This window comes from Pseudorca crassidens, chromosome 6 (genome assembly GCF_039906515.1).
Source record: "Pseudorca crassidens isolate mPseCra1 chromosome 6, mPseCra1.hap1, whole genome shotgun sequence".
In the NCBI taxonomy this organism is placed as follows: domain Eukaryota; kingdom Metazoa; phylum Chordata; class Mammalia; order Artiodactyla; family Delphinidae; genus Pseudorca; species Pseudorca crassidens.
Genome location: NC_090301.1, coordinates 85,321,534 through 85,346,447, shown reverse-complemented (window position 1 = coordinate 85,346,447; position 24,914 = coordinate 85,321,534). Strand labels below are relative to the sequence as shown.

The 24,914-nt window shown below is 42.3% G+C and overlaps 1 protein-coding gene and 3 long non-coding RNA genes across 9 annotated transcripts in view; 2 read left to right on the top strand and 2 right to left on the bottom strand.

Annotated features, from left to right (window-relative positions):
* Window positions 1-4,267, bottom strand: part of ZEB2 (zinc finger E-box binding homeobox 2) — a 128,599-nt gene extending 124,332 nt beyond the window's left edge. For 2 of the 6 annotated variants that reach the window (XM_067742025.1, XM_067742026.1), the window contains exon 1: window positions 1,140-1,281. In XM_067742025.1, the coding sequence (XP_067598126.1) occupies window positions 1,140-1,212 (73 nt within the window). In that variant the 5' untranslated portion in view covers window positions 1,213-1,281. Of the gene's footprint in view, window positions 1-1,139; window positions 1,282-1,476; window positions 1,545-1,610; window positions 1,629-2,199; window positions 2,336-3,862 lie in introns of those variants that run through there. The other 4 variants (XM_067742027.1, XM_067742029.1, XM_067742030.1 and 1 more) reach the window with 4 other exon arrangements.
* LOC137226674 (uncharacterized) lies at window positions 2,342-5,502 on the top strand. The gene is made up of 3 exons (XR_010944466.1): window positions 2,342-2,481; window positions 3,883-4,033; window positions 4,138-5,502. It is a non-coding gene; the product is annotated as an uncharacterized lncRNA (long non-coding RNA).
* Window positions 5,503-6,526: 1,024 nt separating this feature from the next.
* LOC137226675 (uncharacterized) lies at window positions 6,527-8,417 on the bottom strand. Its single transcript, XR_010944467.1, has 3 exons — window positions 8,288-8,417; window positions 7,710-7,745; window positions 6,527-7,057 (listed from the first exon to the last, which is right to left on the bottom strand). It is a non-coding gene; the product is annotated as an uncharacterized lncRNA (long non-coding RNA).
* LOC137226676 (uncharacterized) overlaps window positions 7,802-24,914 on the top strand; it is a 106,153-nt gene continuing 89,040 nt past the window's right edge. The window contains exons 1-5 of the long non-coding RNA XR_010944468.1: window positions 7,802-8,149; window positions 11,652-11,880; window positions 12,666-12,776; window positions 16,306-16,486; window positions 23,257-23,360. This is a non-coding gene — a long non-coding RNA (uncharacterized lncRNA). The remainder of the gene's footprint in view (window positions 8,150-11,651; window positions 11,881-12,665; window positions 12,777-16,305; window positions 16,487-23,256; window positions 23,361-24,914) is intronic.

Genomic DNA, 24,914 nt, shown 5'->3' with positions numbered 1-24,914 from the left:
CCTTTCCCAGTCTGAGCTGGCGCTAGTTCTCTTGTTTGTTTTGGGGGGTTGGTTTTTTTTTTTTTTAAACTCAGTATCCTCCGTCAGCTATCCCCGGCACCCTCTCCGGTCCCCAGCTCTCTCCCCTCCCCCAGGCGCCTTCTGCGCTCTTGCCAATCACTTTTCTCTTTTATTCCCACGATTTTGTTTGGGGGTAATACCTAGGGGGTCTCTCTCTCTCTCTCTCTCTCTCTGTGTCTGTCTCCCTCTCTCTCTGTTCCTTCTCTGACTCTTTCTAAGGTGGACCTACTAAGCTGTCACGCCTTTGATCTCCCATCTCTGCTCTGCGTGTCCCCCTCGCACCCGCACCTCCTTCCTCCTTCTTGACTCAGCCTGGATAACGGACTCCTGACCATGTCGAAACTGCCCAGAAAAGTCTCCCTGCGCTCTGCGACTCCGCCAGCCCCCGGCGCGGGGCCAGCACCCGCTGGAGAGGAACCACCCGCCCCTGAGCCCGCGTGGACCTCGCCGGACCCCGCGCGGGGCCGGCCGAGTCCCTCCCACCCCGGGGTCCCGGCGCGACCGGCCGGGCCCCGCTGCCCGCGGACCGTTACTTGGCGTACCGAGAGGCGGCCGGGCGACTCTGGCAAAGAAACTTTAAGCCTTGCCGGAGGCACAGCCCCGGGCCCCCTCTCCCGCTCTCACAGTCCCTCTGCCACCCCCGCCCCGCCCCCGCCCCGGGGATCCCGCGCGACCCGTCGCCCGGGCCCCCGCCCTGCCCTCGCCGGACGCTCACGCAGCCCGGCCGGAGAGCCGGCGGGCCGGGCGCTGGTGGAGCTGGAGGCGGAGGCGGAGGGAGGGCGGGCAGGGGCGCAGAGGGCGGCGAGGGTGGGGGCGCTGGGCCCCTGCCGGACCCCAGCGCTCGCAGCCCCCCGGCGCCCGACGCTCACTTTGCCCGGCACTTCCCCAACTCCCCCCCACCCCCCGTCCAGTCGCCGCGCGCGCCGGGCTCCGGCGCCGGCCGCGGAGAGAGGCTCGCCCGCGAGCCCTGGGCGCCCGCCGCCGCCGCCGCCTCGGTTGCTTTTCCCTTTCCCCCTCCTTCTCCCCGGGTCTGGAGCCGCGGAGCGGCCCGGAAAAGTTTGGTTCGGGCCGCTTCTTACCGTTTTTCCTCCTGGGATTGGCTTGTTTGCGCCTCTTGCACCGGGGGCCATCCGCCATGATCGGCTGCTTCATTGATAAGAGCGGATCAGATGGCAGTTCGCATGGACTCGGCGCCCTGCTTCGGCAGCACGCAGGCTCGATCTAGCAACCAAACACAGCGACAATGTGGGCATCGCCTGCGCCCATTGAGACGCGCGCGGGCCGCCCAGGGGAGCCGGGCCAGGGCCCCGGCGAGCACCCATCCGCGGCCCCCCCAACGCCAAAGCGAAACTCCGGCGGCCCCCCTCCCCGCCTCCCACCCCCAGCCTTGGCCCCGAGGCGCTTTGTGTTTGTTACTGTTTGGTGTGTTGCACCCGCGAGGGGATCAGAGAGACAAGAATTACATCTTCAAAATGAGTCATAACTCCTGACCGTATGAGGGAATGCACACGGCGGTACAGTAAGGCTGCTTGGCTCAGGGCTAGGCGGACCTTTTCCTCCGAAAAGTCCTCAGCCCGGCTCGGGAACTTGGGGTGAGGCGAGGCTCTCTGTAGCTCTCATCTTGTTTCCCCCCCCGACTCACCCCCCCTCCCCATTCCCCCGAGGAAGCAAACAAACAAACAAACAAACAACGCGAAACAACTCCCGGATGAAGCACACTCGGTCAAATTGATAATAGTAATTATAGGAAGCCCACTCGCCCCGCGTCTCCTCCCCTCCCCTGTCGGAGTTGATCGAGGCACTGTCTCTTCCTCCCCCTCACACCCCCGCCCCCAAATTAGGATTTCCCGTTTCACGCCGCAATAAGAAATATAATTATAAGCCTCTTCGGACACTGTCCCTCCCCCCAGCACCCCCCCCCCCGCCGCCGCCGCCACCACCTTCGCCGCTTTGACAATATTTACTTATTTCCCCCCACCTCACTCACACCCATGCTCCCCCGCCCTAGTTCCCTTAAAGAGTTCCAGGAGAAAATTTTCTCCCCTCAAGAAAGGAAAGAGAAAGTCCAACCGCTATACGGCAATACTTTTAAGCTCGACTAAATGATCGTATCCTTTTCTGGCTTCGAAACTTTTGTACCTAAAAATCGAGAGAGGCGCTGCATTTTTTCAGCTGAAACTGTCAAAACTTGGAGAAGGGGAACCTCGGAGGCAGGCAGGAGAGGAGGAGAATCCTGCAACTCGGTGGAGGTTGGGAAGATGCTGTGCCTCGAGGATTAGTTTAAACAGGGGGCTATAAAAGATGTAACAGATGCAAACTGTAACACAAGGGCCATTAACCCCTTCTCTGCCGAACACACTCAGTCCCCACGCCCCGCACCTATTGTCTCCTGTACTAGAAGCTTTGCGGAAAACCTGGAAAGTGAGTATCAGTTTCCACACGTTTGCTGAGAGGGGTGGGGCTGGGGGGCGGCAGAGAGAAGGGGAAGTGGATGATTTAGAAAGCACCTTGAATTTAACCTAGGCATAGTGGGAGACTTTTAATTTAAGTTTGACACATTTTGTTATTTCTTGGCTCTCCTATGGATTTGAAATTGTTGGGGAAAATCCTGAAATAAAGCAGTGGTCACACAAGTGTCTGGGAGGAAGCAGCTGGCCTGTCTGTATTCATGCTGAGACTTACACACGATTGCATATAAATGCATGTTTAATAAAGTAAGCTGCTAGTTTTATGAGCATGTGTGTGTGTGAGGGACAGACAGGGCATTTGTGCTGTAAACTTTAGCTTTGCCTGTTATTTCTAACTCTGGAGTTAGTAATCTTGCCTTCATCATTATAGGGGGAGCATGTAAAATATATAAGAAGGTGGGAGATAAACACATTCATGTTAGCCGGGCTCACCACTGCTCCTGGGAACTCCTGCTCTCTTTCTCCACTTTTCAGTGCCAAAGTGTGGAAAGGGATATTTTCGTGTGTCTATGTCTCCTGTGAAATCCATGTCTATATCATTAATACTTTGCCATTTGAAATACAATTTCAAAAGTTATCCTTCATTTACAACCCTAATATCCTGACGGCAGTTTTCTTCCCAGCTGTAGTGACTCCCCCCCTCCCCACTTTGGTAAACGACTCAAGTTCCATGAGGACTTTCACTTCTTTATTTATCATCACAGAAGTGAGGTGTTACTTCACATACATACACACACAAAGAATGAAATAAAGAAATGAAACTCGCTAAGCAGACAAAAACAGGCAACTTTCTACTTAGAAAACAGCCTTCTTCAGTGGGAAAGGTTGGACTGCCATATCTAAGAGAAAGACTTGCTCCCGAATTTGGTAGGTTTGTATCCATCAAGTTTTGTAATTATTAACAGGTATTTGCCAAGTTCTAATTGCTGAATACAATGAATTGGAATTAGACATGAAAATAGAGCAGAAATTCTCCCCTTGAAGAGTTTTTATTCCAACCACATAGTTCTCGATAAAACTTTTCCCAGGCTGGGTAGTAAAAGGCACCTTTGGTTACCTGAATGGGCAGGTACAGGGCAAATTATTTGGGGGAGGAAAAAAGGAGAGAAAAGGAAGGAGAGAGAGAGATGGAGTGCAAGAGAAATCGAAGAAGTCACTCTTGGGAAAAGCTTGCCATAAAGGAGCTAAACCCACCTGAAATTCCTACCCACAGACACTCCTCCTCACTTCAGACTCACATCCCCACTTAAAAGGAGAAAATCGTAAAAGGAGGGTGGGGGATGACCATGCCGAAAAGGAATAAAAAGAGAGAAAAGGGGGAAAAAAAAACCTACCTGCGAAGTCTTGTTTGTAGTTTTGGCCAGAAATGGTGAGAAGAAAAAGCATGAAGAAGCCGCGAAGTGTGGGGGAGAAAAAGGTGGAAGCGAAGAAACAGCTCCCGGAGCAAACTGTACAAAACCTCGCCAAGAGTGTCGGGAGGCAGGACCGTTATTCCTGCGGAGCAGGTTAGAACTGATCTCTTTCGGCCACTCCAGGAAACACAAACCTGGGGACGGACTGACGTGTTACGCCTCTTCTAATGACATTTTTTTCTTTTTCTTTTCTGTAGGAGAGAGAGAGACCCTGAAACACGCGCCACCTATCTTTGTGGGGAGGGATAATTGAAGCGCCCTGAGCGTGAGCATCATGTGAAAACGTGATCGCCAAGTTTCTCTCTGGGAAAGGATCTGGGATAGATTATACCTTGAAGTCTCCGCAAACGCTTTAGTGGAAGAAATGAAATTCCACCTCCCTCCCTTCCTCTCTCCCTCCCTCTCGCCTCCCTCCCTCCCTTCTCCACGCCCCCCCCCCCCCCCCCCCCCGTCAAGCCTTTGGCATCATTATCCTCATCACTAAATCCTACAGAGTACAGGGCGGAAAACGGTGCACACCATTCACAGAACTGGAGAACTCTAAGGGGCGAAAGTTAAAGGGAAAGATCCCGGTTCCTCAATCCAGATCGCCTCTTCTTATACAGATGTCTCTAATGACCAGATTTGAGATGCACATTAAATTGTGTGGATTTCTCAGCACGGCTTCTGGAACTAAATTTTTTGCCCTTTCTCTTAATTTTTTTTTTTCTTTTAAGATGCCAGAGCCAGAAAAAAAAAAAAAAGCTTCATGTGAACTGCATTTTAGGGCGTGTGTGTTGCGGTGTGTGTGTGTGATGAATTTCTGGATTGGATCCCAATACTAAAAAGTGGTTTGGCATTTTTTAAAAGGGTCTCTTAAGTAAATTAACATAGAGCGCTGAGTTGCTGAGTTGACCGATCTCTGAATCTCTCCACATCTCACGGAGACCTCACTACAAAGTGAGGGAGTGGGTGTAGGGAGACAGGAGGAAAAGGAGAAAGGCCATAGAGGAACTTAGCAGCGAAGGAAGATCACCATATTAAACGGCATGGGGTCTAAGTTTTGGAGTATATATTTTTTGATATTGCAATTAAAGTAAAATTAAAAAGAAAAGACTCCACCTTTGCTCTGAAGGGATTGGTTATGTAAATATGGAAGGGATTTCCTGGAGAATACAGCTTTCTACTGTATGGTTAATTAAATAATCACTCAAAAGCTTCCAACGTGACGCTTCTGTCGTAATCCAATCAGGTTACATAGGTCCTAAACAAGAAAGATATTTTCCACATCTGGAAGTCAGCAATTTAGCAAGTACTGCACATTATTAACCAATTCAGAGCCCACTTCCCAGGGGAATTTTTTTTGAAGTTTAAGTGTTCTTAACCAATGCTCTGCTGTTTTGTTAATCAAAAAGCTGGTTTACACTGCACATAATTGGAACTAATATAAAAGTAAATAAAGACAGCCAAATTTGAGGATGCTGAGCACAGACATTTATCGGAAAAGGAAGAAATCTCTTAGCCTCCAATGGTTCAGGCTCAATTTCTTAGAGAACTATGAGGCTTTTTCTTTTTTTTCTTTTTTTTTTTTTTTCTTTAAGAGTGAAAGTACTTGAGAACCTCAGAGCGCAAATAAACTTTTAGTCCCACAGCCTTTGGGCTTCCTTGCAAAGGTAAAGGTGGAGGTGTCAAGAGGACTAAAGAACAGCCTTATGCCATTTTTTTTCTGCTTTAATATTGTTAATATGTTACAGCCCCCTGTTTTCAGTCTGATGAAATCTGAAACAAATAAAACCCTGATCCAACACTAGACTTTTACTTATATGAAGATAAACTGCTTTGAACTGTGCTTTGAATGTGTGCCTAAAGCAAGACTTTGAATGCAAGAGTCATTGGCAATTGCACTCAGAGGAGGGAAAAGCCACCCATGGGTTACCACATCCACACTCCCAGAGGCGCACGGCTTTGTGTTTTGTATGTTTATTGGGGGGGGGAGAGCAGTAGCCACCCAGCATGACCACAACCAATTCTTCCTTTAGGATGCAAGGAAGTAAATTTTCACTCTTGGTACAGACTCACCTCTTTCCTACCTTAAGTATTTATTACAGTGAGAATCTCCTCCCCCACCCCATTCAGATAAATTACCTATAGAGGAGCATTCAAGACCATCAGTCTAAAATTTAATAATAAAAAAAGAAAATTAAGGATTTCCACCATGGGTCAGGCACATTCTCAGTTTTATGCTTTACATTGCTTTAATATTTCTATCTCTATAAATATATGACTTACCAAGTTCCTTCTCTGAGATTTATTTCTATTATTAATATCCTTTTTTTTTCTCTTCCCTCTTTTCCCCACTTTTTTATTTTTAAAAAATTCGAGTCCAGCTGTCTCTAGAAGTTTGCTTTTCAGCGTTTCCTCTCCCATTTCCAGGACAAAGGTGTCCCTTGCATGGAGTAATTCCAGGCAAGACCCCACCTCAGGACCCCAGGTAACCACTGGAGCTTACAGTCCAGACACACACTCACTGGCAAAACCTCAGGTCAAAGGATCCAATCAAACGGCTGACAAATCACTTCTCTTTATTATGTATATTATTGTCTGGTTACTTAGTATCTGACTTAAAAAAAAAAAAAAGACAAGTATTTCCATGAAAAACACCTAATCATCTGATTACTCTGGGCTCAGTAATTGTTCAAGTGTCAGGAGACAGCCTCAACACTTAGCACTGGGAGTGCCGACGTGCAAGTATTTGAATTGGGGTAAAAAGCAATCTTTCAGGTTCCCATCAAGGTGGATATTTGGAGGGTGGCACGCGAAGCGTCCCCGCGAGGGGTGAGCGCGCCGGTGGGTTGCCCTCCGCCCCTGCCTGGCACGCCCCTGGCACTCCCCTCCCCATTTGACCGAAAGAGTTCACACCAAAGCAGAGGCGGTGGGATCGGAGGAAGCTGGAATATAAATTTGTACCGAACACTCTCTTAGTCCGAAGGCCAGGTCGGGGACAATGGGGATCGTGGGGTCAGCGGGATGCACGAGCGCAGGACGCAGGGAAAAGTCGAGAGAGGACTAGGAGCTTCTAGCTTTCGGCTCCTCACACAGCAGAGCAAGTCCTTGCAAATGAATCGCTCCTTCCCGGTCCTTCTTCCCCATTAGTAATCCATTTCGAGATTAGCGCAGACCAAGGGGATTAAAACAACAGATACATGCAAATGTGAAATAATATTGCAATCGACATTGAAGGGAGAAAAATAATTCTTTAGGGTTTCTTCGAGTTAAAACAAACTGCCTCCCTCAGGATTCCCTCCACCCAGGCAGCGTGTGAAGATGCACTCTTGTTTTCCAGTTCCCTCCAGCCAGGACCTGGTGCCTGTCCCCCCATTCACCTCTCAGTCTGTCAATTTCCTTAACTTTCACAGCCGCTCCCCCTGTCTCCCCTGCCCCCAGCTCCGCTTGCTGGCCCAGATGCCAGAAGAGATACAATGTTTCTGCCCTGAACACACAGCCTGTAGAAGGAATTCGAATTTGGCCACAGCTAATTTTTTTTTTAAGCAAATTCTGTTTATTCTGTACCATGTGGAGAAAATTAAAAAAAGGAACCTATTCTCTTTTTGAAACGGAATTGATCTTTCATCTAGAGGAATTATTTCGACCCTGTGTTGTTACACAGAAGGTGGGAAACTTCTTTTAGAGTTGCAAGCAAAGGATGATAAGGGGGACCCCTGCGTTGGGGGTGTGTATGGACGGGGCGGGGGGCGGCAGGGGTCCAAGTCAAGCCAAACGGTTTTCTCACGTGCAAACTCGCAATCCAATCCATTCGGAGTTGAGCCTAGGATAGGAGGGGAAAGTCTATTAAAAAAAAAAAAATCAGAAGCATCTCTCTGAGAAGCCCTTTCAAACAAAATCAAAACAGGACCAGAGAATCTCAGACCGTCTCTAATATCCCTACTGCGAGGCCCGCGGGCTGTGGAATCTCGCACGTCACCTGGCCCCAGCAGGGCAGCCAGCTGAGAGGTTCATTTTATTTTATTTTTATTTTATTTTTTGAAGTTAAGGCTGAATCTCGGCTTCAGTGCTTTTTGGCAACGTCTCCACTGACAGGAACCAGCAAACTTCAGGACTCAAATGAGCGTCTTAATTTATTGATGCAAAACAGGTCTGCTTGTCGCCCCCAGTTCTCGGCGCGCTCTGTCCCCCACGCCCCCAGCTTCGGTCCCTTCATTTGATCTCAGGGTAAGGCCTCCGCAGCACAGGCGGAGGAACACGTTGGGGGGGAGGGGTTCGGCCCCCGCGCACCACCCCCCCCCCTCCTCCAGACCTATACCCGCCCGGGAACGCCGCGACCCCCGCCCCGCGGCCGGGTCAGCTGACCTGGCTCGCTCGCCGGCTCCCCGCCCGCCGCCTTGTTTCCGGTCCCCGGGGTCCGCGAGCTGCGCACGGAGCGGGAGCGGCCGCGGCCGCGAGGTGATGCTGGGGGCTGATTACCATGAGAAAGGCTGTGCCTGGAAAAGCCTCCTCCACGCGACTGTCAATCTCACTAAGGGGTGGGATGGGGGGGACGGAAAGGGGCCCTGTAGGAGTCACCAGAAAACTTGGAGTAAGTTGGATGCGACGCAGGCCCGAGGAGGTGGCTTTCGCCTCAACTTGGAAGGCTGTGGCGTTAAGGGCGCGGACGCCAGCAGCCTCGCCAGGGGATTGAAAACCCCAAATCCTTCCTTCCCTCCTTTCCTCCCTCTTGCCCTCCTTTCAGCCCTCCCTGACCTTTATCCTTATTTTCTTGAAATTCTTTCCCAATTGCCTTTCCTACATTATCCTTTCTTTCTATCTGATATCTCCCTTTTGCAAGACCTTATTTTGTTTCCTAACGTCTCTTCTCTCTCGTCCTGATTCTTTTCTGCCACCTTTATGTGTCCAGATTTATCATTTCGTTTTGAAAACACAATGTTTCATATGTAATTAATCTACCAGCAGGAGGTCAGGGACACCCTGACTAAAGTAACTCCCTTGGGTCATCAGAGAACAAGTTCGCCAGGTGTCAGTGAAAAGTAAAATAATAATAATAATAGTAATAAAATAAATATAAATCTATATCTCAGTAATCATAGTGGCTCCCTATTCTGAATTATCATATCAGCTCAAATTGACTTCCTTTTTTCTTAAAAGATATAATCTTCCTGGAAGAAAAATGAATAATACTTGTTGTAGGGAAATTCTTTAGAATTAAAGCAATGTGAAAAACTTTCTCATTTATGGTAATATTTTAGCAGGGCTTAACAGACTTTAAAAATTACAATAGGTAATTTAAAGAAACTTAAACTGTGCTTTTTCTTTTAATGACTATTTGGAAAGTGTAAAAAATTCCTAAAGCACCCCTGCCCCACACGAATCAATTCAGAGAGAAACACCATGCCCTGTGTTTTGTACATGCTAAGCAAATTCACAGCTTGAGTTGCTGGGTTGTTTTCTTCGCCAGGTTGCCCTATTGCCTAGCAGGTGAGTGAACACGGAGCTGCATATGTCATGAATGTGGCTATGGTTTTAGTTTTCCTTATTTTTTTTTCTGTCTTTCATTCATTTTGAGCATGTTGTTCTCCTATTAAAATTCAGAGTTTGCACTTGTTTGCAATTTGTTTACTTTGTTGGATTTTTAAAACTTGTTAGAAGTCAATTGAACATGTATATTAAGGCCTTTTTAGGCCAAGAAAAATAAAGATGCATTAGAAAGATGCTTTTTATGCTTCATAATTATTAATTGACATTTTATGATGAATAATTAATCATTTGAATAATTTTGGTATCTCTGATCTGAACACATATTTGCATATCTAATGCTTGATTTTAACTGTTTTTTTTTTTTTAAATTCATTCTCTCAGGACGAAGAAACAAAGTAACATTTTAATGTAAAATTTCTCTCTGGCACTTGTAAAAGTTTATTTATTGGGTTGTAGTATTCTTTCCAGATATCCATAAAACTTCTTAACAATTTGTGAATCATTTATGTAGCAGTCAGATACAAATATGTGACAGAACTACAATTAATGAGGAAAAACAATACCCTATGTAAAATCAAGTCAGGCTCCTCCCCAAATGCAGAGATGTGCACTAATTATGCACCATTTTTTCTTATTGGAATTTGATCATTGAACTTTTTGGTTACGTCTATTTACACATGTCAAAAAGTGAAAATTGAGGTAATTGACAAATAATTCATACCTGAATTTAAGATAATTTTTTACTTTTACTTATTAATATATGGGCTGATTTAAAGTTATTTTAAAATGATCAAGCAAGCCTATCCCTGATATTTTTATACCCCTGTGTCAGTTGACATCCAAAGAATCTATTTTGAATACTAACCCTGCAGGTTACTACCTGTGTGATTACCGACAATCTACTCTAAATTTGTTTCCTTAGCTATGTTGTGGGTACACTAATAGTGCCCATTCTGTTGAGTTTTCTTGAGAACTAAATAAAGTAGTGCCTGAAACTTCACTATAGTGTAGCTTTATTATTGTAATGAAAGGTTGAAAAAATAACATGGAATATATGGATCAATTGAGGACAATTTAGTTAATTTTGACTAGTTAAAAACAGCTATTTACCTTTTAGTATCATTCGTCATTTTTCTATTGAGAAGTGAGTGCTGTGTTATTAAAGTGAAGAAATAAAATGGAAAGCATCATAGGAGTTTTGGCTGGTTTACAGTTCTTCAGACCTCTTCAAAGAATTCGTAGCCACAGACATGAAAATAAATAGTGTTTTTTTATTCTGTTGGTTAAGGAGTTAATTTGTCGTATTCAATATGGTCATAATTTGGTTATAAATATCAGATTTCTTTTAGTCCAAATGCATGAACTTGAAGTTTCTCATGTTCTTTAGTAACATATTGTCTTTGACTGTAAGGGTTAAATGTGCAGAAGCTCAGAAGCGGTCTTGAGTAAGACTTGTGAGAAAAAAAAAAGGGCAAACTTACAAATTTGGAGACCAGGAATTTGGCTGTCAGAACAGTATTTGTTGTAAGACCATTCATAATGAGCTGAGTGAGCATTTCCTTTTGGAATTGTAGTTATCCTGGGGTTTGCGCTAATTCTAAGTACCTATAGTGGGGGAGAAAATCAGTTTACTAATGGAAAATGAAATTCCTTAGTCTCTTAAACATCCAGAAGGCCAGATTTTCTTTTTGATGCAAAAGCTGAAAAGTCAATGCAAATGCTTATGGGAAAAAACTATTGCAATATTTAATCCCAATACTGACTTCTTTTTCTTGTTGTTTTCCTTAAGACTCCTCAAAACACTTAAAGGGTCCCTTAATTGTTTCCTTTCTCAAAGGATCCATTCCATGCTTCTTTCACGTTGAAACTACCAAAAGGGCCATTTGGACATCAGCCTAGGGGCTCAGAGTGACCTGTACCTTTTTCTTCTTTTCCTTTGTAAAGGGCAATGGGACCAAAAACTGTTTGCACCTATAGATTGTTTAGTGACCTGGAAATAACTTCATGCTGCTTTGTGGTCTTCTTTAACAGTCCTTATTCTGTTAAAAGGTGAAATTATAAATCTTGGATGTTAGTTCTAATTTTGCACCATTCTAAAAGTGGGGGTTTTTTTTTTTTTTTTTTTTTTTGCAGTCATGTTTCAGGTACTTAAATATAAAAACCTTACTCTCAAAAATTATTCTCTTCATGATAATCACAACTATGAAATAATAATAGCTAAGAAAAAACCCTGCTTTTATAGGCCTGGCAGTGTAGATGTGACCTAGAGAGAATCAACGACTTTCTCCAGAATTCAAGTGTCTGGTTCTTCACCGGCCTTTGAATCTGCCAGATCCATCCTCCCAACAGACGCCACATACAGGTGACATCCAATGTCTTCTCACCTTTCGCAGACATCCTTCTGAACCACTTGTGCCCACCCACTCTGCACACTGCATTGTGACCCACTTCCAAACCTCCTGGATGACTTGGTTAGTACTTGTTTTTCCATGTGTGGCTTATTTTGCCTTTTGGATCTAGTGCTTAGGCTCATTTTTCCAGTTACAGTATTGGCTCAGGTAGAATGGTTTCTCTGGCTTTGTTGCTTCTGGCTTCCCAGGTAAAGTGTCTTTCCTAGTTCAGTCTTCTCACCAGGACCCTTGACTTAGGGACATTCCCATGGGCAAGTTCCTGCTTGCTCACGTTGGCCCCAGTACTGGACGTAAGCACAGGACAAGTTAGTGATGAAGGAGAGATCATGATACAGGCATATCTGGAAATTGTTTTTTTTCTTGTATAATTTTTAAATTGCTTGTTGACTGGGAACTGGACCTCAATGTATTTGACACCAGGTTCTTTACATTCTCCTCAATTACAGCATATTATAGTGGCAAAGATATAGGCTTTGAAATTAGATGAACTGGATTTGACTCCCTGCTTTGTGAGTGCTAATTGTGTATTGAGGACAAGATATTAAGCCCCTGAGAACTTCATTTTTAAAATGAGCAAAAGAGGACTTAAATTTAAGCTGGCTGTGGTGAAAAAATATGACAATATATGTAAAATGCTACAGGGTAGGCATATCAATAAATAGGAATTCCTTCTTGTGAATTACCTGGAAAATACATGAAGTTAAATTACAGAAAACCAGAGTGGATATAGCATGTATCTTAGATGATACTTATTTCATCATTTTTAGTTATTTTAGTGCCATTTATTTAATTATTTACTTTATGATTTTATTAGGAATTGTTTAACTGGTTCTTGCATTTTACAGAAATCAATGCTTACTGAGAACAAAGTTGCAAAAGTAATATGGAACTTCTTAACTTGTCGTAGAAAAGGTGGAGTGCTCGTGATTATAAGCATCACGATTCTAACCTCTGAGGTAAATAAATATACTTTACAATTTCATTCTGTATTTCACACTTCTGTTTACAATTGTAAGAAAAAATATCTTTCCACCTAATTCTCCCTATATGACCTGGCATAAGAGGAAGCACTCTGGCAGCCAGTTTGGTGTGGCCAAGAAATGTCAAAGATCACTCATTCAAGGTAAAAAGAAGAGGCCCTTAATACTGTCCAAAGCTCTATACCTACCTACTCTTAACTCAAACTTCTGAAGTTTGAAGGAACTGTGAAGGGGGTAGAAGGGAAGGAATAGCGCTGAGAAAGTTTGCCTGCAGTATCTTCTTCCCACCCCCCAGTTGAGTCCTGAAACATCTGCTTAAAAAAAAAAAAAAGGTAAGAATATGTGTATACTAAAGACATTGCTACACTCTGCTGCCTGCAAATTCAGGAGTACGGTTGTGTCAGCAGGCCCTGGCATGATCTACTGTGTATGTGACTTTTCTACCCTATGCCCTAGAAAGGAGGGTGTCAGGGGAGGACTGGGTTGTGGACACAGGGAGCATATTGTTCCAATGGTTCTGCTACAGTGCAAACCAGGCTTCTTTTGCTCTCTCTGGAAGTAACTTTGCTACACGCAAAAAAAAAAAAAAAAAATTCGATTCCTGTTAGGTTTTTCCTTGGCCACCGTGGAACCATAGGTATGGCTCCTGTGCAACGGGGTAATTTTTCTGGGTTGAGGTAAGCTGGCTTACCTATTGTTCTTGGCCCATGGCTAGCACCCTTCTAGACAAGAGAGACAGAACAAAGCTGAAAGTTCACAGACGATACGTGGCCTTTTAAAACAGGAATGAAAAACTAAAACTTTGTTCTTCTAAAGTTTAGTCTATCTATCTACTGTGTATTTGGAATTTCGTTTTAGAGAAATCAGCATGATCCTGAGCTATATTATTACCTACCATCATTTAGCATTTATCTGGGATATTGAAAACTTATTTACAATAATTTGCTATAGTAGTTCTGTAGAGATGGTCTCTATTGCAGTTTTGCTTCCGTTGGTGAGGATTCTTGTGTAGTTGTGGAGTTCAAGGCTAGGTGAAATTTGCTTGCGAAGGTCATTTGAAATCACATTGGACTTTGAATTGGGGGCAAAGTAATGCTTTTTATGATATTAAAGCAAAGTAACATCGTTTGGAAAATTTTAAACCATTGCTTCATTTCGGATCTCTAAATAGTAATTTATTTGACGAAGGAAGGTGACCTCTCACCAATGTCTCTTTCCCAGTCCCCTGGACTAGTGCCTATTATATAGGAAATATTTGTCGTTGTGTGTGGAGTCTGCCATTCATTAAGAAGCTTTAAAGGGATGTAAACTGATCTCCTATTTCGCACTTGTAAAGGCCTGAGATAAGGATAAGGATAGTGGGAATTCCCTGGCAGTCCAGTGGTGCTTTCACTGCAGAGGGTGTGGGTTCAATCCCTGGTCGGGGGAACTAAGATCCCGAAAGTCAAGCTGCCCGGCTGAAAAAAATGTGAGGATAGATGAGCCTAGCAGGCAGGGACCATGGAACACTTAGACCAGCACAACCTCCTTTTCATCAAGTTATGTACCAGATTACATTATTAACACAAACTGTTTTATTCCCTTTCTTGTGTGTCAATTTTACACACGTTCTGAAAAAAAAAATGAAGGAGCAAATGCAGAATTGTGTGTATATATTTGTCTTTCTCTTTAAATGGCTCTGATGAGTCTTTTCATGATTTATTTTTAAGTAAATATATTAAAATTTAATAAGAGGTTTTCTCTGAAAAAGGAAGGAAATCATAAAGAAAAAATGGAGTAGATTAGTAAAAGTATGGTTTGCTTAAGAAGGCAGGTGTGTAGTTGTAATTTAAGATAAATGATCCCCTCACCCTCTAATACCACACAATAGGTAAATAAAGAAAACAGAGAAGATGGGGAATTTTGTTTTGTTTTTCCTTTTTTTTGGCCATGCCTCGTGGCTTGTGGGATCTTAGTTCCTCGACCAGGTATTGAACCTGGGCCCTCGGCAGTGAAAGTGCTGAGTCCTAACCACTGGACCACCAGGGAATTCCATCTCCTTCTTCAGATGGACAGGCTGCATCAGCCAGTGGGCTGGGTGTTTTTCCTGCCAGCAACTTCATTTTCATGTAGACCAGTAACTGGTTGCCCAAAGATACTGAGGCAAAAAGTATTAAGTCCTGATTATAATACTTGCCCCCTTCCCCTCTCTCTTCTTCCCTCTGCTTCAAGTCCTATTTCTCACTCAGGGCCCTTACCTCTTCTTATCTTTCTTTCCATGCTTTCTATTCAGAAGAAAAACTACCTTTTAAAGATAGCCTTGTTCGCAACCTTCAAAAGGCTTAGCTTTTAAATAATAAGATATGACCCTAGGATTTGAGATTTCCACTGTGCTGCAGAAAATTACCTGGAGGAAACAGAATGTTTACCTGAAATTCGTTATGAGGAGGGACAGTTCAATACTATTACTGTCTGCCCACTGCCTAGCATAGAGCTTGGAACATGAGAGGCACTGAATAATGTCTTTTGGGTGAATGAATGCATGCATGCATGAATGTCATGTAAAAAAGCCAGACTTGAAACAACAGATGCTGTATGTTCTACATGGCAAATAAGAGTTAAAAGGCATTAATGTAGGTGCAAAAAGCACTGTGGTCACAAACAGGATTTTGATATTATTTTTGAATCCTGAGTATAATATTTGACTTCCAAAATGAAATACCTAAATCATTTACCAAGCAATAGAGATATAACAGTCCCTCAGTCACTCACTTGCAAAGGAAATTTTCAATACAAATAAAATCATACATATTTATACTAGGGTAATTCAAAATAACTTCCTCACATAAGCACTGCTACGTTCAAATAAAGTCTTGCCAACACTTCTGAGTACATTGCTTTAAAAAAAAATGCTCCCTGTAGCGTCCGAACTATTTAAAAATTTTGCCAGCTTCTTCAACATACATCAGTTATCTCTCTTCAAATCACTGACAAGAATTTAAAAACTGCTTCATCAGAACAACTGTTACCCTTTCTCATACTCTAGTGAGAACCTGATCTTCTAAAAAGGACCATATTTACAGCTTCTTCTGAAATTTTGAAACCATTTGGCTGGTATGTTTTTGCTACATTTTCTTTTCCTGATTTAATTACTGGGGACATTTGCATGAAAACAGGGGGATAGGGACATAAGATTTGTGTCTTATGAGTTCATCTGTTTCTGATGCTTATTCCCCACCTGAGATCAGTATCTATTTTATTACAATTGGGAGACCAGGAACTAGATTGGAAAAGATGAAGAAGTTGTTGGAGGTGAACTAAAGTTCAGAAATAGGGACTTAGGAGCTAAAGGATTGGTGGGTGATATGATAATGGATTTTCTTCTAGTTTACTTATTTACCAGCAGTCATCATGTCAGTCACACATGCTGTTCCATTGAAAAGATCAGAAAATTGGGGAACTGCACAGAACTGGTGGGTTGATGCTATTCTAAGAAAATGCCCAGGCAGTTACTACTCTGTCGTAGGGGTCGAGAGGCATCAAAGAAAACAGTTTACGAGCTGAGACGAGGTCATGTATGAACTCCAGAGACGGCCAGTGAAAGTTGTGAAGGAGATAAAGCAAAATGCCCCACCAATTTTGACCACCTTCACGAGGAGAATCAGAGAAGGCGTGAATTCTGAGCATCTTCACCGGGAGATCCCTGGGTATGTAGAACTGTACATGTTCAAAACTGAAGCTGTAATCTTCTCCTAACTTCACTTTCTCCCGTGTTCGCCAGCTAGCTGAAGGGCATCACTCTCCATCCAGTCTCCTGAGCCCAAACCCTGGGTTGAGCTTTGACTCCTGTCTTTCTCTTAACTTCCATAGTGAATCACTAAGTGCTAACGACCTTACTTCCACAAGTTCCTCAAATGTGCTCAAATCCTCCCCACTTACATCCCTACCCTGTTTCAGCTACTCAGCATCTCTTTCCTGAAAGAGGAAATGCCCAGCTCCTAAGGGACTTTCCCATTTGTAGTCTTTCTTCCCTCATGTCTGTTCTTCATACCATTACCAGAGTGAGTGATTGATCTAGAACATAAATCTGACTGTGTCACTGCTGAGCATAAAAGCCATCAGCGATTCCCCATTACATTCCAGCTGTGCATCTCCAACTCAGGTAACCCTAAGGATGTAACCCTAAGGATGGATGTTTTAATATTTACAAAGAGTGTTTTGAAATAATACTACTTCAGCTTCAACTTTGTTTCTTTCCCATAGTTTTGGGTAAAATTGAGGACCCAAGAAGCTGGGCCATGTTAATCTTGCCTGTCCCCAGGGTTTGAGTACCCTAGTGTGAGAAGCACAGTGCCAGTGCGATAAACCACAAGTTCTTTAGAAAGGCACATGTGGTCCTCTTAGATGGAATGTTTTCTTTCTTCATCCTCTTCTCCCACCACTCTTCAAATGGCACCTTACACTTTTATAATATTGTTTGCATTTTCCCCTGAACAAACCATGCTGTTTCCAATGTTAGGGCCTTTGCCTATACCGTTTACTCTACCAGGAATACGCCTTCCTGCTCCCTTTATTTGGCTGACTTCTCTGTTCATCCTTTAACTCAGCACACATGTCATCTCCTCCTGGCCCTTCTGTTGTCCTCATAGCATTTAACACTCTGCACTGAGGTCCTTCCTTTATGTCTTCCTTCAACTGGAATAAGGCCTCCATGAGGTCAGGGACACTGTCATCTTTGACTTTTTACCCTATGATGGGCTGAATGTTGTGTCCCCCAAAATTAATTTAGTAAAGCCCTAACCCCCAATGTGATGGTAATTGGAGGTGGGGCCTTTGGGAAGAAATTAGGTTTAGATGAGGTCATGAGGGTGGGGTACCCATGATGGGAGTAGTGTTCTTAAAAGAAGAGGAACACAGAGATCATGCTCTCTCCTTGGGCATGCACTGAAGAAAGGTTATGTGAGCACACAGCAAGAAGGTGGCTGTCCACAAGCCAGGAAGCCAGTTCTCACTAGGAACTGAATCTGCTGGCACCTTGATCTTAGACTTCCCAGCTTTCAAACCCGTGAGAAATAAGTGTCTATTGTTTAAGTCACCCAGTCTATGGTATTTTGTTATAGCAGCCTTAGCTAAGTATCCCCAACTCTTAGTAAGTATCTGGCACATAGTGAACACTTAAGAATACTTCTTAAACTGAATATGAATGTCATGGTACAAACTAATTTTTATTACTGAATGAAGAACTCCAAGCACATGCGTTTTTTTTTTTTCACATGCATGTTTTATTGATAATGCGTTTAGCCACCAGAAGACCTTCCATGCTTCATATTAAGAGGAGACCCAAAAGATGGAAATTTCTCACTGCATTTTTGAATAACTTGCATTAGTTTAAACATGCATTTGCAAAAGTATTAAAATAACAAGACCTTTCACATGTAAACATTTTCAAATTTCAAAGCTTTTACATGTGCATTATTTTACTTGATTCTTATAATAAACTTTCAAGGTTGGCAAATATTTTTATCCCTAATTTGGAAAAGCAGGAAATTAAGATTTTGATGGAGTAAGACAAAATAATCAAACCTATTTTGGGAGTCCCAAGTATGTTTCAGATATGGAAACATCTTTGGAAACTGGTAAAGGGCAAATCTTATTATTCTTATGTGACAGATGAGGAAATACGGTGTTGAAAGGACTGGCTCAGAGGCACATGGGACTACTGTCAAAGTAAAAATTGAACCCAGTGTCCTGTGACTCTGTTTGGTCCTGATACATACATATATATATGTATTAGAAAGGAAGCCATGGTCTTAAGAGAGCACTGGAATTTTTTTCTCCTCTTTTCCATAACTGGTCTGTTACTTGTCTTTAGCACACAAAGACACCAAATCATAAACACAGTCATTCAAGAGAGTAGTTTGGAAGTGAAATTGGAAAATTAATTTGGCTTATTTGAGATAGGAGAGTAGGGGCAGCAGGGATCATATAGAGACTGAACATTTAAAAAATAATTTGTTCCCTTTGCCTTAAAGTCATAAACTTCTTAGTTTTAAGTAAACGTAATGAAACTATCCGAATATATGTTACCTGCAATTTTCCGGAATTTTTTTCTGATAAATGTGAGTTCTAAGAAAATGTATATTTCTTAGAGTTCAGTTGTTGAATGAAGGGCTGCTTCCAGTGAGAGGCTGTCTTTCGCTTCTCTTCACTCAGGATTTTATAAAGCAAGTTTAGCAGATATTCTTTTTTGAACTTTTAAAGAAGTAATTTTATTTTATTCACTCTGTGAAATCTGAGACATTGAAATTAAACATTATGATATATAGTACACAGGTACAGTTGCTTTTTTTTTTTTAACATCTTTATTGGGGTATAATTGCTTTACAATGGTGTGTTAGTTTCTGCTTTATAACAAAGTGAATCAGTCATACATAAACATATGTTCCCATATGTCTTCCCTCTTGCGTCTCCCTCCCTCCCACCCTCCCTATCCCACCCCTCAGATATTCTTTTGAAGGGAAAAAAGTTTTTCAGAATTTAAAATGGTAGATAAAAACATATTATTTGATATATTTGTGCTTTACAATATAAGTATGGAATGTAAATGTGCTGTCTAATGCATCAGTATTATTAGCCAATTAATAAATTCAAATATGTGATGAATCACCTCATTTCCTAAGCTAATGGATTGCTTGACAGTTGCATACATGTATCATATATGTGTTCATTGCGAATGCTTATTAATTTCTGCTATATGCTGGGCACCGTGCTAGGAATAAGGGTACAACAGTGATCAAGACAGACCTAATCCGGGACTTCCTTGGTGGTCCAGTGGTTAAGACTCTGCACTCCCGATGCAGGGGGCACGGCTTCCATCCCTGGTCGGGGAACTAAGATCCCACATGCCACACAGCATGGCCAAAAAAAATAAAAATAACAGTAATAATAATAGTAAAGAAAAAAAAGACAGACCTAATCCTTGCAGGCTGGCGGGGAGGACAGACTGTGTGTGATGAATGCTACTGGGAGTATAGAAGTCAGACCCATCTAGCCAAACGATGGCTACAAAATAAAGTGAAGGCGAGAGTAGATCTTCCTAATTCACAAAAGGTCAGGTCTTTAAAATCCATCAGCTACCACTGAAATTAGTTTAAATCCCCTGTGACATGTTTTAACCCTTCCAGGCTAGGCTAAATGTATCTTGGGACCTTGGAGCAGGCTGGGAGGAAGAGGGGAGAAAGCCTAGTGTCAGAGTTTCAGGGAAGGAGATCGACGTTCCAATGACAATAGCTAGAGCGCTTTGGTGCCCAAAGCTCTCAGGAGACTGACCCCAGCATCCGGGGTTAATTCTGGTGGGGTGGTACTCTTCTTGCCAAGTATGAGGTAGTGTCTCTTCCTTTCTGGGGGTTCTGCTTCGGTTGTAATGGGACCCCAATCAGACCCATGTTGGGTCTCATGGACCAGCTCTGGCCCCTGACAGGAGGACATTATAGCAAGGGCTAGACAGGTTATCAGGGGAGTGGCCTCAAACTGGCGATCAGACCAGGGCACTTGTTTCAGGAGAGAACCAAATACAGGGACCACATCAGAAGGAACTGGGCGTTTGGAGGCAGCTCCTTAGGGGGCTTTCGGGTTCCTGGATCCTCCCTAGGGGTAAGGCTCTGTGCAGCAGTCTCCCTCTCTCTTTCCTCAACACTCTCTTCCTGCCCCCACTGCCCCTCTCTTCATCATCTATTTGTTTATATTCCAGTACTTTATCTGTTATGCTCAAATGTTGACTAAGGCTTCTGTTTGCAACAACAGTTAATAGCTTTTGAATGTGGATTTGGCTTTCATTAGGAGAGTATTATTTTCAGTAATTGTCAGTTCACTAGAATATAGGTAAGGCTTTGGGTTTTTGCTTTGAAAGGTATGATGCTTGAAGTTAAAACAAGTATAAACAAATAACATTAATATTTTGATTTATGAATTGATTTTCGTGGTTGTATATTTTTTAACCTAAAACAGAAAAAAGATAACAACACTATAAAGAAGCCTTTAGTGAATATATGAATTTGTTTCCTTAAGCGTCTTTACTCTTTACTTAAGATAACTAAGTAGCACACATACATATGCTGTTACCATGTAATGGAATAGGTCTTTAGAAATGGACCCAAGTAGACATAAGCTCCTCATTTGTTTATGTTTTTGCTCAACTTTATTTTTAAAAAAATTACATTAAAAATGGAGCTTTATTTTCTGTTTGAATTTAAGTTCTTTCTTTAACCTCTGTTTTAAGTCAACTACTTACCACTTGGGCAAGTGATTTTGGCCAAGTCACTTAACTTCTTTGGGCCTTAGTTTCTACATCGATAAATATCAGATAATAGCACCAAGCTAATAGGATCATGAATTAGAGCAAACAAGACAGTGGGGATCCAAGTGCTTGTTAACTGCAAAGCGCTAATGCATGTGTTTGGTATTTATATTCAGATGCAGGTTATGCTTGCATCCTATAAATTAAAATTTGTTCTAAAACTCCACCAGTTCCTGAGGCCAGAAATGTGAAATGGCAACGACTAAAAGGGTCAGTGAAGCTCTTGGCTTCTAACCAATCCTGTACAAAATCTTTCCTAACCACATATTTTAAAAGATGAGGAAAGATAAAGGAATGAAGAGAACTGCCCTTTTTCTCTAACCCTTAAAACATTTTTTCTTCCCAAGAAACTCAGTTCTAGAAGCTTGAACCTAACTCTGTACTAAAGGTGGCCATTCAGAGGACTGTTTAGAATGTTGTATTAATGAAAGTGAGGTGCCATGAACATGTACTCTTATCAGACAGAGGTGGACATGATCAGAACAAGCTTGTTCACAAAGCCATTCCCTGTCCTTGGCCATGAGTCACAAAAATCTGATGTCTGGACGTGAAATGAAATGCTTCCTTGAACCAAAGCTGAAATTTGTGTGTGTGCGCGCGCACGTGTGTGTGTGTATGTGTGTTTGTGTATTTAATATGTAAAGGAAGAATGAAATCAAGACATGAAACTCCTTCATTGACTCAAGTTTAGGGCCAAATTTTAATAACACAGCTGTCCGGATGTGAGACACTAATGAGAACATAAGGAATTCCTGGATAGAAAAGGGCTGGTTGGCCCAATGGCCTGTCTCCTTCAAGTTTATTGCAACACACCTCTCCGTGGTGTCAGCAAATCTTCCAACCCCTTTTGCCTACATAAACATGTCCCGCTGTCTCTTAAACTCATTTTTAACTTATGTTTCACTCAGTGGACTTACTTGGTAATTTGCAGTATTCTCCATATGCTGGGGGATCGCTGGATGAAATAGTCTTACATTATCGCTACTTCTCAATTAATTACATAAAATATTCAAGAGTAAAATATTTGCAGCAGATAACACTGGAAATTTGGAAGAAATCAACTGAAAAAACAAACTTACAATGCATTTAGAAAGAAACAACTGTTCTTTTGCTCATCTACGTTTTAATCTCAAAGATGTGAAGACAAAAGTGGAGAGTGATTAAGGTGGGCAAACATAAACACTTTCTTTTGCTGTATTAGCCTCATTAACAGATTCTTAGCAAGAAGAAAATGCTAAGCTCAAATGATATAACAAAGAGAAGGACCTGATGTTTTCTTTTGGTTGGGTTAAAGCCATATTCCAGATAATATTTTTATTTCCTTAATTATATCAATATTTCAGGCATAAATTTGACTTGAACTATTCAAAACGTTGAATTGGTTCTCTGAATCAGTGTAGAAATGATTTTACATCAAAAACTTTTTTTCCCCCAAACTTTCTACATGCCTGAAGACCAATGAGCTTGGGGCAAGTTCTTCGGTTGACTGTGGGACCTTCTGATTCGAAAATATCTTTGAAAACTTCCTTTAAGATTTGATCGGAGGGCAAGGAAGTGGAAGTAACTAAAGGGTACTGAGGAGAATGAATGATTAATGGTTTAGCTGAATATTTTACATTTTCATTTTTGAATGCCATTATTTTAAAATTATTTCAACATAGGTGTGTTGATGTGTGTGTAGAGATTATATGTTGGTTTTAGTCTTTTGTTGATAAACACATAAGGTAACCATCTTGCCCCGGTTCGCCCTGGCATTTTCTGGTTTTAGCCCTGAAAGTCCCACTTCCTGTGAAATTTCTCAGCACCAAGCAAACAGGTAATTCACAAACACATATGAAAAAAATAAAAATAATTTGCTCCCAAGATTTGCTAAGCTTTTTGGTCTGCAGACTCTGGGAACTCAAAAAGCAAAGTGCTACATTAGCATTAAGGATTTTGCTCTCTTGTTAATACAGCCTGCGTTAGGGTGTCAGCACCTTCGTGACTATGGTGAAAGATGATCCACTTGATTGTTTCTTTTAAATTGTTTCCAAGCTCAGATGCATGATAGCTTATTTAAAAAAAGAGCTGGAAAATATTTAAAAATCAAACCTATTTTCTTCCAAACTTTTCTCTTCCAAGTCCCTTGCTCCCCAGATGCGCTATAAGATACATCCTGCATCTAGCATGTTGAATGATCTCCAAAATCTCTGATGCCTGAGCCATGTCCTATTGTCCAGATTAAGGTAGGCAAAAATGATCTATGTTGACTTATTTTAATCTTCTGTGCCTCAATCAGAGGAATTCTGTAAGTATTTTGTGTAAGTATGTTGCTGATTTTAAATTTGTGGATGGTGACTTTTGAACTTTCTCAAGAAGGAGGTCTCAATAAAGAACATGCCTGAATCCCCGTCTTAATGATTTTTAGCTTCAGCAAAGCCATTTACTGGATTCCCCTTCCTAACAACTGCTCTGCCAAGCATTGTATAAAATAGCATTCTTCATGGTTAGATGAGCCTACGGAAGGTGAGCAAAAGATCTTAAACACAGAGGAATGCAACCAGCTACTCATTCAGAATTTCTCCATCTTTCACACGCATGCTGTGTCTCTGTGGTAGCATCTTGTTGTGTGCGTCTGCATGCGTGTGCTTGCATGTGTAAACACATAGCATTTAGCTACAGAACATGTCACAGATTTCTTTCCTGGTCACCATGCTGCATGACTGATCCATTTCATATGATGTGTTTAGTATGGTTCATTGCCCACTGGTCTTATTATTTAACAATTTGCATTAAATTGAATTTTCTATTTACAGGTGTAAATGGAAATTTTGGCTTCTGGGAATTTATTATTTACTGGCTAGAATGTTCTTGCTTGAATTAGCTCTGCCAATATTGGATTGGGTATACCTGGAATAAAGTTTGGGATATTTAATTAGAATATCATCGTAATAGGAACTTGTTATTTTTCTGGCTAAGCTTGAGCTACTGAGGCCAGATCAGTACCATTAGTCTAGGGGACAGTTACCATAATTCTCTAGAGATTTTCTTTTAAAAACATGTATTTTTCTTGATGGATCAGAGGAAGTTAAATTAGTGGCCATGTCTATCAATTACTCAAAACTCAAAAAGCTTGAAACCTTTATCATCAGCTGTAACATTTTGTTGATAACTGGTGATTTCTCATTTTGAACTCTTTTAGCTTCCCAAGAGCTCAGGGCACTAACGCTTATTGACTGCATACTGTTTGCCAGCCTTTGACTATACGCTTTACCTATCTTGCTTCATTAAATCCTCAAAGTACAGTATCTTGTGAGGGGGGCATGGTGTTTTTTCCCAATTACAGGAAATGGATGCTTAAGAAAGATCACAAATTTGCCTGCACACATACCCAGTGAGTGATGGAATCACTCTGAAGCCTGCTTTCCAGGCCACTGCTATATTCTGGGTCAACTACTCTCAACTCCACAGTGCTGCTCTCCTGCCACTGTCCTCACGGCCCAGCTCCCGCTCAACATCTCAATGCTTCAGAACATGCTAGCACCATTCATTGCTTCAGGCTTTGGATGTGTTGTTCCATTCTTACCTTCTCTGCCTGACACACTCTTTTTTTTTTTTTTTTTAATTAATTAATTTATTTTTGACTGCGTTGGGTCTTCGTTTCTGCGCGAGGGCTCTCTCCAATTGCGGAAAACGGGGGCCACTCTTCATCGCGGTGCGCGGGCCTCTCACTGTCGCGGCCTCTCGTTGCGGAGCACAGGCTCCGGACGCGCAGGCTCAGTAGTTGTGGCTCACGGGCC